The following is a 13279-nucleotide window of genomic DNA, read 5'->3' as shown; positions in this document are numbered from 1 at the left end:
ATACACATATATACACATACACACAGTACATCTTCTCTATCCATTCATCAGTTGATGGACACTTGGGCTCTTTCCATAGTTGGGCTGTTATTGATAATGCTGCTATATATATTGGGGTGCATGTGCCCCTTCAAATCTGTATTTTTGTATCCATTGGGTATAGGTCTAGTGGTGCAATTGCTGGGTCATAAGGTAGTTCTGTTTTTAACTTTTTGAGGGACCTCCACACAGTTTTCCATAGTCGCTGCACCAGTTTGCATTCCCGCCAACACTGTAAGAGGGTTCCCCTCTCTCTGCATCCTCCCCAACATCAGTTGTTTCCTGTGTCCCTTAGGTAATTCTTGAGAGCCCATGTTACACAATTGCCACATAAAACTTTGAAGGAACATGATTATCTTTTGGACTTATTTTCAGGTTTGGATGATGTTTCTTAACACTGGAAGAGTTAAATAACTTTTCAGGATTTTTGAGCTGTAGTAATGAGGCTGGGTCACAACTAATCTTTCTCCAAATACCCATACTGAAACGAGTCATGCAGGAAATATTTGGGGGAAGTACTAGGGAAGCATCTTTTGAATCCCATCACCATTGTCCTGCCTTTGTGTTAAGTCTGATCTTGTTTTTATCAGTTACTTTGTTTGTTGGTTTAATTGATTCCTAAAACATTTGTAAACCACTCCAAATTAACCTCTCCTCCTATTTAGTTCCTGCAAAAGTAGTTTGGCACACCAAACATAATTAATAAGTAGCCAGTGGTTCATTAACCACTTGGTACTGTTGGCTCTAAGACAAAGGCTGTGGAACCCCAGGTAGAAACCTGATTCTTTAGTATTTACTGCAGCTGTTTCCTCAATAAGATTTCTTCATCGGTTTACAGGATGGGGGGGGGCGGTTGTTGTTAACTTAGGATGTCGCAGTTACCAAAGAGGGGATAGTAATTGCTGATGGTCTGCTATTTTTAGAGTGGTAATCTTGAGCTCATAAGGTTTGGAGAAGTCCAGTTCTCTGCAAATGGCACTTTGTTCAGCCTCCTGTAACTGACTGCAGGTTAGGTCTCACTGTTTTCCTTTCCTGTGAGTTAATCTTGAGGAAAGACTTCAGTGTTAGGTTTTCAGGGTAAATGAAAAGTAGCTGTATGGTTGGCTTAATGTTCCAATAAGGTATTAGGACACTTGCCTGTGTTTAAGGTGATAGACCCCTATTAGGTAAAGGTAACATGGCAGAAAACTAGTCAATCAAATGATTTATTTTAGGAACTCAAACTAGATGTGAGAGTATAGTTTTTGCTTTTTAAAAGAAAGAGTCTGATTTTTGCTCCATTGAGAGAAAACTAAACGGGAATTTAAAGGCCCTGTAATAATATATTGTTTAATAAATGTAATGTATAATATTTAATTTATAGGCCACTCTGCATGGGTTATCTCACCAAATCCTCAACAATTCCATGAGGTAGAGTATATCGTTGTCTCCATTTTACAGATGAGGACACCGAGGTCCATAAGGGTTAAGCGAGCTGGCCAAAATCACAGCCAGAGAGGCAGAGTTAAGATTAGACCCAGGCCAACTGATTACAAGCCTACTGTTGTGAAGGTCAGATGGCATCACCTTTCCCACGTGATGCTGGGATGGAGAAAGCACATAGAAAATTAGCCAATATCTAACCTCAGCTCTAGCATTAACTGTCTTTGCAGCTCTGGCTGAGTCATCTCATCTGTCTGGGCCTCCATTTCCCTCTGTAAAATGAAGGGTAGAAGCAATTTGGATTGGAGGGTCTCTGGGGTTCCTTCCAACTCTAAAGTTCTCTGATTCTATAATTGCATCCTGACCTTAGGGGTGCACATGCTTCCCTCCCCATACATACACATACACAGGACTTCCCAAGGCAAAAATCTAATCCTGCTGTAGTGCTCATTGTGATTTGATGCAAAACTCAAGACTCCATCAAACCCTATCATTTACAACAGCCCCTCGGGAACACCCAACACTTTTTAAAATCTGGCAAGCCAGTTCTTTAAAATAAGTTGTTAAAGGGGTGTGTTTTTAGGAGGTAAAGGATTAAAAAAAAATCCCCACCTCAAAACAAATGAGGCTTTCAATAAATCATCTCTTTTCTACAATGTTACCTTGACAACTTAGCTTTGACTCATAATATGTGGGGTTTTCAGTGTGGGAGAAGAGGGGTGTCCTCTTTGTATCTTTAAAGATTTCCTCCTGTTTCATGGCAAGAGGAAATGTCAAAGGTAGACCACAAAATCCCGCAGAACGTAGACAGGACATCTTGATGGAGTGTCATCCAGAAACAATCACAGGCGTGCAGAATGAGGACATACTCTGATTATAGGTACATTGTTTTCTCCTTTCTATTTTCCCTAACCATCACACATCTCAAGAGCATGCAAAATGTTACTTTGCAGGACCAGCACAGTTACAGAGCTGAGAGCCACAAAAGTGCCCCCCAAGTAATTGCATCATTTTTAATTGCAGCAGCAATAGATACACATAGGAGGATAAGGGGACAACCCCGAAGTACTGAACCAGTGTAGACATGCTAAACATATCGTTCCCCCTCCAGCAGCTGAAACCGCGAGCAATGATGCAGGCAGGGGCAGGTAGGGAGTTCAGTTAGACTTCACCTCTCTCAGCTGCAAGAGGCTGGTTACCAGGCAGGCAAGCGCTCCTGGGGCTCACCGGGGTGAGCCCAGGGCTGCCAGCGGGAGAAGTTAGAAAGGAGCAGCGTGGAGCAGAAGGAGAAGACGCGTGGGCAGCCTCTAGCAGCCCAGAGCAGAACCCCGCACAATGGCTGACCCATCAGCCTTGGTTCTAGAAGCACTCGGCTGTGTGGTGGGGACTCGGAGCCCTGAGGCCGCCGTGGGCGCTGCTGCTGGGGCGGGAGTCTGGGCTTGACACATGTGTTTCCCATTGATAGCTGGAGTCAGCCCAGGGGCCCCGCGTTGGCCTGACAAAGCCGTATTGAAGTACAGACAGAGTACGGTTTCAAAGCAGTCAGAAAAAGAACGGGAATGCTGTTCAGGAAATTCTTCAGGCAAGGGCAGGGACTTGGCTGCAGTTCTGCACTTGGAAAATGTGACTGGGGCCGCTTCTGAACACAGGCTGGGCCCGTGCTCACTCGCCGGCTGCGTGGCCGCCTCCTTCACAGCGTCTGGGCACTCGGGAACTCTGGGGACTCAGAGCCAGTCTCAGCAGGCGCCCTGGGAAGCACCCGGAGAGGTAGGACACTGCTCCTTCCTGCACTTCCATGCTGCGCTTTCTCAGCCTGCTGTTGGCTTGCAAGTACCTGGAGTTTTCTGGGTGTCCTGTGTGTGTGTGTGTGTGTGTGTGTGTGTGGACTTGTGCAAGTTAGAACTCCATCACTTAAACATTTGGTGTGGAGTGAGAATCCTTTTTCTCCCCCAGCCCTCTTCAAGATCCGATTTTCAGCAAGGCAGAGACACTTTTGAAAGTTAAGATTTAGCTAGAACACGAATGTGGGAAAGGAAAGTATGTGAACGCTCCTATGGTCACCCTGCTCCAACCTCCCATAACTTAATCTGCATGGAAGCACACTTCATTGGCAGGACAGATCATTTTGGAAGAAACTGTGTGTGTTCTTTGCTTCATGAGAGTTTTTGAGAGGGTTTTTTTTTTTTAAAGCAGAAAATAGCTTTCATTTTAGGAAAGCGTGAGAGTCTGAAGTTTCTATTTTGGATTACACTTTCAGAGTGTGGGAGCAGATACGTGTGTATGAATTCTTGGCATCTTTTATTATTATGTGGGATTTTGGCTGTCATTAAGGAGCCCAGTGATATGTTTGCCTAGAAATATGCTGGATCAACATTTGTGATTCTGTTTCTGTAATAATTTCCAACTTCTCCAAGTTGAAAAATAACTGGGGGTTTTACTCTGAGAAAATACATTTGTATTTTGGAATTACAGGCAACGAAAGAGTAACAGAAAACAGTAATTTATTCAAAATCATTGTTAAAAGACAGAGATATAATGGTGTGAATTTTAGTTCATTAATTGATTTTATTTTAGACCTTACTGGAAAGAGTGCTTTAAACCCCCCCCCAATTTTAAAGAATCCTTTCTCGTGCATATCAGCTATTATACAATATAGATTTTTACTGCCCCCGCCCCCCCAGGAAAGCTCTGCCTTATTCTATGTTTAGCATTTAGCAGATACACAATATAATTGCATTTAAGAAACTGGCTCAGCTCAGAAAGGGCTAGACTGAACCTCAGGACGGCTCTGGAATTACTGGCAGAGCAATCAGCAACAGCTTGGTGCTCTCCAAAGGGGGCTTGGCCAAGAGTCTGGGGAAGTAGATGAATGAATGGATTCAGGTGTGTGTTTACTTCAGTTTTAAAATCTCTCAGCGAGTAGCTAAGAGTAAAGATTAATGGGTGAATGAAGAATAAAGGGCTGGAGTTCTCCAGATCTTTGTCTGTATAAAACGTACGAGCAGGCAAACCTTGTGTCCCTTTGGTGGAAAGTCAGCACTCAGAGCCAGCGATTTTATTTTCTCCCCAGTTTTGCCCTTGGAGGAGGGAATTGGGGAATGACTGGCAGCAGGGCTTCTTACCCTGACACATGGCCCACAAATATTTTCTTCACCAGCCTCGTCTTTGGGTTGGGTTGGGTGGAGCGGGTTTGGCACTTGTGGGAGTGGGGTGGGATGCCAGCATAGATAGTGACTACGTTTGTGTTTTTCTTAAGTGCCTACTGGGTGAGCAAAATGCCAAGACAGATTAGGAGCCGACACGAACCAGAGCCAAGCCCATTGCTGGTGAAAAAGGAGACTCCAGTGAGCTCTAATGTCATACTCGTCTAAATTTAGCGCGCGTCAAGCACTGACAGAGCAGGCGTGAAATGGCAGCTCTGGGTTGCAGGATTATGAACGGCAGTGCCTAAAACTTGGAAGAAACTTTGTAGTTTCCCTTTTTTAGAAGTATAGGAGGGGCAAAGCAAGCTCCTTTGACATTTGAAAGGAGAAAGAAGGGGGTGGGAGGGTAGAGGAGAAGAAATCCAGGGCGGAGGTGCGGGCAGCAGGTGAGAGGAGTGGCCACACCAGGCACTGGGCAGCCAGGGCAGAGGAGGAGACGGTGCCCGGGAGTGAAGCACGTAACTAGAGACAGTGCCAACCAGCAGGCACGGATCCGTGAAGAGAAGTGTGTGGATAAACCGTGGCCTCACTGAAGAGAATTGTTTACCCTCTACACAATGGGAGACCCCATGGTCAGTCTGCCCCGCTGTGCCTTCTGGAAGCAATCAGAGAGCACATTTTGTAAGAATGACAACACCCGAGGGTTCAGATTTCCTAAGCAAGGAGGGAGCAGGCTCTTCAGGCTTTATTTTTAACCCATATTTCTTCCATCCAGAGATATTCCCACTGAGGGTGTTGAGTGAACGAACCAGGTGGAGATGGGTGAGTGATTGCAGTGAGTGGTTTGTTCTAGGCCCTGCCCATGGATACTTTAGCAGAAAGACAGACTTTTTCAAAATAATATAAAGTGATACATCTGCTTTATTTTAATGAATGAATTTACTTAAATTATTATTTTTTAATTAAAAAAAAAAACCTCTCCAAGGTCATGTACCCACATTATTGGTGAAAGCATTTAATACTAGTTTTATAAGGTTAAGAGATTCATAGAATTATGGATTTGACCATTTGGAAGGGATTTGGGCCATCCTGTAGTTCAGAATTTCTCGAATATGAGTAATATGGAGACCCTTTTTATAATGGCGGGGGGGCATTGATGCCCCTGTTGTTGATTTATTTCATTGTACTGTCATTTAAATATGTACAAACCAGAAATACCTACCTAGATATTACCTCTCTGCCTTAAACATTCTTGAACAGATACAGCACTAAAACAAATTTTTGAATTAAATACAGAAAAACTCATCTAATATTCATATTATCAACAGTGATTTTTTTTATGTAGAGGATGCTTTATTGGAATTTAATAAGGATTATACCACGAATATGGCACTAACAGCGACTTTGGAGATTACTTTGATTTCAGCCCTCTTATACTTTGTATCCTGGGCAGACACTTGGTTCTTCCATAGTTTTTTTCTCTTCACTTCTACCTTCATTATGTCCTTCTATTTGTACCTTGAAGGAAAGTGCCGTTTTGTATTAGATCACATTATATCTTCATGACAACGAGAGTGGAATCACTTGTTGCCCACATGATCATATGGTTAATACGAGCACAGACACCAAAGCTGTATGGGATAGCCAATGGTTGGGAATGGGATCTGTATTTTCTAGGACAAAATTCACACAAATAAGCACATCAAAAACAAAACAAAACAAAACAAAAAAAACAAAACCCAAGACCAAATTTGATGCAGAACTCTCCAATCTCAGGGAAGATCTGAGGATCCCTCATGGGGACTCCACAGAAAGAGATGCTGATCCTGGTTGGCTCTGGTTCCATGTAAGAGCCTCTGTAGGAATCTGAGGAAGAATGGCTCTGGAAACACCCTGGCTGAATTTCTAGGATTTCTAATGGAATCCAGCCACTTCTACTTGTTTCATATATTGGAGTTTGGCAAGAGATTTCATCTAAGAAGAGTTTGAGTGCAGTGTAGGTGAAACTTGAGTTTGGTTGCAAGTAATAGAAACTCTGATCACAGAAGCCTGAATGTGTAAGGCCTTGCTTTAGGCTCTTAGAGGTATAGACCATGCCTAGACAGTCAGAGCTGTTGGGCCCGCTGAGCCGTGTCCCCAGGGACCAAAGCTGCCTTTCTGCTTCACCATCCTCAGCTCTTCAGCTGAACTTCCCGTGCTTGTGCCCATGTATCATGTTCAAGTCAGGGCAAAGGTGGCAGGGCATAAGGGGGAAAAACACCTCTCCTCATGAGACTTGGCCCCTTTAATCAGGAAGGTTCTTCTCCCGTGTAGATTTCCCCTCATGTCAGAATACACACCCAGAACTGGATCGTGTACCCGCTGGCTCCATGCAAGGATATTACTGCAAAGGGTTAAAGCCGATCACATATCGCTCTCTGGGTATGGAGTAGGAGCCCCCAAGTTCAGATCAAGAGCTTTCTGACAGAATGAGCCTATCAGTGTTCCATCACCAGTGAAGACCAGGGAGGAGCTTTGTAGGATAGGCATGGACAGTTTTGGGCACAGAACCTTAAAAAAAAAAAATGAACAAGCAAATACATTTGAAAAACACTGTTCTAGGGACTCCTGTGTGGCCCAGTCGGTTGACTGTCTGCCTTCCGCTCAGGTCCTGATCCCAGGGTCATGGGATTGAGTCCCACATCAGGCTCTTTGCTCAGCAGGGAGTCTGCTTCTCCCTCTGCCTGCTGCTCCCCCTGCTTGTTCTCTCTCTGTCTCTCTCTCTGACAAATGAGTAAATCTTAAAAAAAAAAAAAAGGAAACACTGTTCTAATAATCCATTTCTTCCACCTTAAAAAGTGAACACTGAGATCAGCAAAGTGGACACTGAGATCAAAAGATTGCATAAGGTTCACAGGCAGTCTGAGACCGTGCCAATGCTGCTTGTTCCTTGACCGTAGGTCTCGTGTGGACTGCATGTTATATCCATTGGCTCAGTAATGATAGCTTAGTGACACTTCGGAAGCTTGCTTCCAAAAAAAAAAAAAAAGGAAAGTAACATTGTAATGGAGTCTTAGTGTTAGAAGGTTCCTCATAAATCACCAGCTTCCCTGGTTTCTTGAAACCTCCTGAATCAGAATTTCAGGGATTAAAGTTGAAGAATCTCTAGATTCTTGAAAGCTCTCCAAGTGGTTCTTTTGAAGCCAGCTAGACAGTGGTGCAAAGACTGAGTTTGGTGACCACCGCCACGGCTAACTCGGTATCCAGCGCAGGCCTGCCATATACGGCACTGCGGACAGGTTATCAGCCAGAGGTGATGGCAGTGCCTCCAATGACAGAACCTCAGTACACTGCGAAGCAGCTGGGGTCTTGTCTCACCTCAAGTCTCCTCACATTGGATGTCTGTCCTTTGTAACCTGTGGCCATTGTCATGGACTCTGGGGCCACATTTGGGATCGGTGGTGGTAATTGGTGCAGAAGTGAGGTGAAGAAAGGGAGTAAAGGTAGAGGTAGTCAGAAGTCTTGGGCTACATCCTGACTTCACTAATCACTGGATCTCTGCGTTCCCACCTGTAACATAGGATCAGACGCCTCTAGAGTATTCTCTGTTTCCCATAATCTATGATTTTTATAATTCTAAAGCTCTCGCATTTCCCTATGAATGTCCTCATCTTTCTTTCCCAAGGCTGGGCATCCTGAATGATTTCATCTGTCCCTCATCTTTTCCTCTGCTGTTCTCTTTAGCCTTCTTGAACACATTCCAGTTAACTTCGTCCAGACAAAAATATGTCTCCCCGGACTCAGTTCCAGTCATCTGCTAAGTGCATATTCCATGAACAGAGAACACCGAACATCTATTAACCAAGGGGGGAGAGAGTGATTTTATGGGAGAAGCAGTGCAGTAAGAAAGAAGAAGAAGGGAAGGTGGGCTGATCTTACAGCAGAAGAAGATAAACACACGCACACACACACACAAGCAAAATATTAAGAGAGAGCATGAGAGAAACTGGCAAAGAATGAAATAGGCAAATCAAGATCAAAAGAAGTGTGGGCACAATCAGCAGAGAGAATATTTTACACCAGCTTATCTGAGTTACTTTTTCTGTGTTGCCCAAATTTCTCGACAGATTCCACTGTCCTCTTTCTTTCACCTTCACTGCCACACGGGAAGGTGATCGTCTTCATTACTGTTTCAAATTCCCAGTGCTAAGTGTGAACTGCCTTACAGAAAGGTAGCCATGCACTCCGTGGCACCTGGCCTGCTGTCAGAGGTCTGCAGGGCTCCGGGAGCATGTCACCATGGTTCGCTAAGCGTATCAATCCTGTGAGATTGGTTTGCTGGAAAGCCTTTGCTGGGGGTAGCTCTGGGTGTGTGGCGGGTGTGGAAGCTATGGCTTTATTCTTCTTAACCGATAATGCAGTGGCAGATGTGAACACAAGCACAGGTTCCTGATAAAAACTATATTGTCGAGGATTAGAAACTCCCTCCTCGTTCAGACCCCTTTCCTTTGTCAGGTGATAGGATCAGACTCTCTCGTGAGCATGCTGACTTCCAAAGGACATATTTCTGAGCCCCTGGAAACCTTGCAGTTAGGTACTGGCTGGGGTGGAAGTATCGAGCCACTGAAACTGTTCTTCTTGAGCTCAGAGTGAACAAATATCAGTCGTTAGCTCATTTGTCAAAGCAAACATTGGCCACCACTCTGTTGTCCTAACTCTGGTTAGGGTTGTGGTACTGGGCATGGCGTGTTCAGTGGGAGAAGATTGCTTCAAACCGAGGAAGAGCTGAGGAGTAGCGCCCTGCTGTGTTCCTTTCCTTCCTCTTCTTACCTGGGGTCATCTGCTGTCATTTCTCTTGTCCTGGACTCTTTCTAGCTTTTTCCCTCCCTCCTTTTTTAAAATTTCATTCTATCTCTCTGTTGCCAGTTTTTCTCTCTATTGAGAATGTTTCTTCTCTGTTCTTTGTTCTGTTCAGACCCCAAGTCATCCACTTCCCTCAGTGGTCAGGAATGCCAGGAACAGACCAGAGTCTGCTCATAACTTGGACCCTGTAATGACAAGCATTAATTCCTAAAGTTGGACATGACCTTCAGAGATTTGTGGCATCACTTCTGTTGTGGACAAAGCTACACCTGGGGTTTCCCAGGCTGAGGATGCTCACAGCATGTCACAAACTGGAAGTCTGAGGGCTGACCTACAGGCACTGTTTGGGGTCACAAAGTTTTTGTTTTGCTTTTTTCTTTTTCTCATTAATTACAAAGCATTTAGTCATTCTGAGATATTACGTACAAATCTGGATACTCTAGAAAGAGCTGAAGAGGGGCATCCTGGGTCTGGTTTCCCACGGCTTGCCAGTTAGTACACTCTGAGCAGTTCCTGGTCCTTTGAGAGGGTTATGTGTCACTTTATTCACTAACCCCACCTTCTGATCTATAGGTGTTTATAATGATAGTCTCTTAATAGGGTTTCATGTCTGAACCACAGAAAATAGAAGATGATTTGAATGACCTTTTTTTTTTTTAATTCTTTTAAGGGTGGTACATAATGTATCATTCTAGACGCAGAAGAAAGAAAGTAAGGCATTATGACCTGATTCTCTTGGAGGGGACTGTTGAGATGAGTAGCAAAAATGCAGTAGGACAGCATGCCTAGAGCACAGGTTTCGAAGTCAGATATTCCTTGGAGTAATCACATCATAGGATTGTACATGGGATTTCAAATTTTAAATGCGATAGAAATCAGAACAGTCACTGCTTCCGGGGATGGGGATCAATTAGGAAGGGGCATGACAGGACTTTCTAGCGTTATGGAAACAGTCCCTACTTTGATCAAATATTGTTTACACAGATGTACAGATTTGTAAAACTTGACCTGAATAGTTAATATCTGTGTATTTCACTGGAACTAAGTTATAGCTCAGTAGACCTATATACATACATACATGGAGGCCTGCAAGGACTTAGCCAAGTATGTGATAACTTCACTATTATTGTTAGCATGTTTGTTTCTGGACACCTTGATTTAAAAAAAAATAACATGACTAAAAATGAGCTGAACGGCATTTCCTTTCAGACCACAGATTTCATTGCAAATATTTGATAGCGCAGCTAAAGAGCCTTACCCAACACAATTGTCAAGGAAGAATCTACTGGATCAATGCTAATTTTATGCAACTATCGAATTGCTATAAAAGGTTGTGCCTAATTTGTTGTAGCTGTTTTTCATGATGCTATAAAAGTTTGTGGGTTTCAGAGACCTGTGAGAGATGGCTTCTTACCTGGGAAAACTGCCTGTACTTCGGGAACATGTACCCTGTCTGAAATACAGTAGCTGCTGTAGTATTCGTAGAATTGACGAATTGTCTTAAAATTAATATCCATGTTGAGAAATTCGAGCTCAGACTGTTACCAAAACATGTTTTGCATGAGTCCTCATGCTGTACGGACCAAGTACACACATGGATGTGGAAGCCTTTTACACAAGTAGTAAGGGAATTGGTATTTCAGCCACACACTCCAGTTTCAAAGTCTTGCTGTCTTTAACACACTGAGTGAGTTTGGGTCGGCGATTTAACCTCTCTGTTTCTCAGTTTCCTCATCTGTAAAATGGGGATAGTAATAGTACCTACCTTATAACGATAGGACTGTGAGGATTGAGGAAGTTCAGTAAAGCATTTCAAACAGCGTCTGGCACGTGGTAGCCATCACACAAGGGTTGGTCATCAGGTTTGCACGCTCTCTTTGTGCTAGCAAACTGACGGCTTTGTTGTGATCTGCCTGTGGGTGTTGTTCCAAAGGTGCATGTGTGGTGGTTGATGAAAGTGATGTCAAGCAGTTGAAAAGCCTGAAGCCTGGAATTTGTGGGGGACTTGTGTTCATCTCTTGGGCCAACATTGGCCTTGTTCCTGACTTACTCTCTCATCTCCCTGATCTCCCTAAACCTGGTTTTCTCATCTCTTAAATAACGATTTGGGTTTCATACTGCCTGTGTTCCCTTCAAGCTTGCGTCTCATTGTCTGGTCTTAAGTGTTTGAGTCCCAGTCGTTATTATTTTATTGTATAGCGTGGTCCCCAAGTCACAGAAGAGCTGTAGTGGCTCAACTGGGATTGTCCTTATCTGGTTCTTGTCAGAGTCATCACAGGCATTTACCAGGATTGGCCTCGTACAACATAGCTGGTTTGCTGAAAGGGACCGTCACTCCTGTTAAGATAGCTGGCCATCGGGGGGGCCATGGTGGGTGGATGCAAGTTTGTATGTGCAAATGACACTATTAAAATTGCAGTCAGCTGTTTGAAATTAGTTGTCCTCTTTAAGGGTGTTCAGTTTACACATTCTCTTCTAGTCCTCAACTTGCAACATAAAGAACTATGTTGAGTTTTACGTGCAGCCAAACCACGGACTCTCAAGATTCCTTCAAGTCTGCTCACATACTGCCTTCTCCATGAGGTTGACCTTGCCCAGGCCTTTTAAAAATTGAACTTGCTCTGCTCCCCTCCCCCACCCCTGTATTGCTGATCCCGCTTTTCCTGTCTTTTTTTTGGGGGGGGGGCGTCATCCTTGACCCGTGGTGTACTCATCCCCTATAATGTAAGTATAATGTACTTTGGTTTTCATGTTTATCTGTCTCTCCCATCACTGCCTCCTACCATTGCCGTGAGATGAGGCGTCTGTGTTTCAGCTCCCTGACGTATTCCACATGCCCAGAACAGCCCCATGGGAGGATCTGAAGGAAAACACAGACTTGTCCAAAGGTGGCAATGCTTACGCCACACTAAGTTACGTTCAGGGAAAGGCATGTCTTTGCCACATTCCATGCGCAGCAGAAAGAAAACTGGACCTCAGTTCGAGTCAAGACCCTGACCAACTTACTAATCAGAGCTGTCTTTGAGGACTTTCCTTCACTCTTTGTACCTCAGGATCTTAATTTATGAAATAGTTTTAATAATTTTCATCTCCCAGAGTGTTGTCAGAAATGTATGAGCTCACGTATCTAATGATGGCTGGTACAAATATGAATGTGTGTTTCAAAAATTTCTTTCCACCCAAAACTACCTCAGCTGGCACGTCATACTTCTAAATCTCAGGGACAGTGAGAATTCACAGTCGTAATTATACTGAAATATCTTCCAGGTCACCAGAAATAAATATTTTGAATTTAAATATAAGACCTATCATACTTTGGAGGAGAACTCTGTTAATATCTGTAAGAAACAATACCCCCCCCCACACACACACAGATAGCTTGACCAAGCAATTCAATTTCCCAGGACTTCTCTGAGAGGCATATTTGGGCATATATGAAACATGTATGCTGCAGTCCTGGGTTTTAAATAACATTCACTTACAGGAGACTGAAACATTTCATCTCTAAGCCCCGTCTTTCCGTTGAATTCTAGACTCCTTTCAAAGTAGGTGCCTTTAGTACACCACCCCCATGGATTTTTCTGTGCATTTCAAAATCAGCTTGATTCAACAGCGCTTTCTCTCTCTCTCCCCTCCACACACTCCGTTTGCCTCCTGACCACGAGCCTACTATGCCCCAGTGTTCCCCATCATGATGAATGGTACCATCCTTCACCGAGGCGCTCATGCCAGACCCTTAACATTCCCCAACTCCTGCCCTTTTCCTGCTTCATTCTTGGTCTCACCGAATCCTGGTAGCTCTACTTTCCAAATAGACTCGAAATACAGTACCT

The 13279-nt window shown here is 43.9% G+C and overlaps 1 protein-coding gene across 3 annotated transcripts in view; it reads left to right on the top strand.

Moving 5' to 3' along the window:
* Positions 1-13279, top strand: part of SGCD (sarcoglycan delta) — a 941028-nt gene that overhangs the window by 544544 nt on the left and 383205 nt on the right. Inside the window, exon 1 of one of the 3 annotated variants that reach the window (XM_002912498.4) lies at positions 2881-3228. The exons of the other annotated variants lie outside the window; for them this stretch is intronic. Within the exon in view, the coding sequence (XP_002912544.2) occupies positions 2908-3228 (321 nt within the window). The 5' untranslated portion in view covers positions 2881-2907. Of the gene's footprint in view, positions 1-2880; positions 3229-13279 lie in introns of those variants that run through there. 3 annotated transcript variants of the gene reach the window in all.

Source organism: Ailuropoda melanoleuca, chromosome 3 (assembly GCF_002007445.2).
Source record: "Ailuropoda melanoleuca isolate Jingjing chromosome 3, ASM200744v2, whole genome shotgun sequence".
NCBI lineage: Eukaryota > Metazoa > Chordata > Mammalia > Carnivora > Ursidae > Ailuropoda > Ailuropoda melanoleuca.
This window is presented reverse-complemented; position numbering and strand designations above follow the sequence as displayed.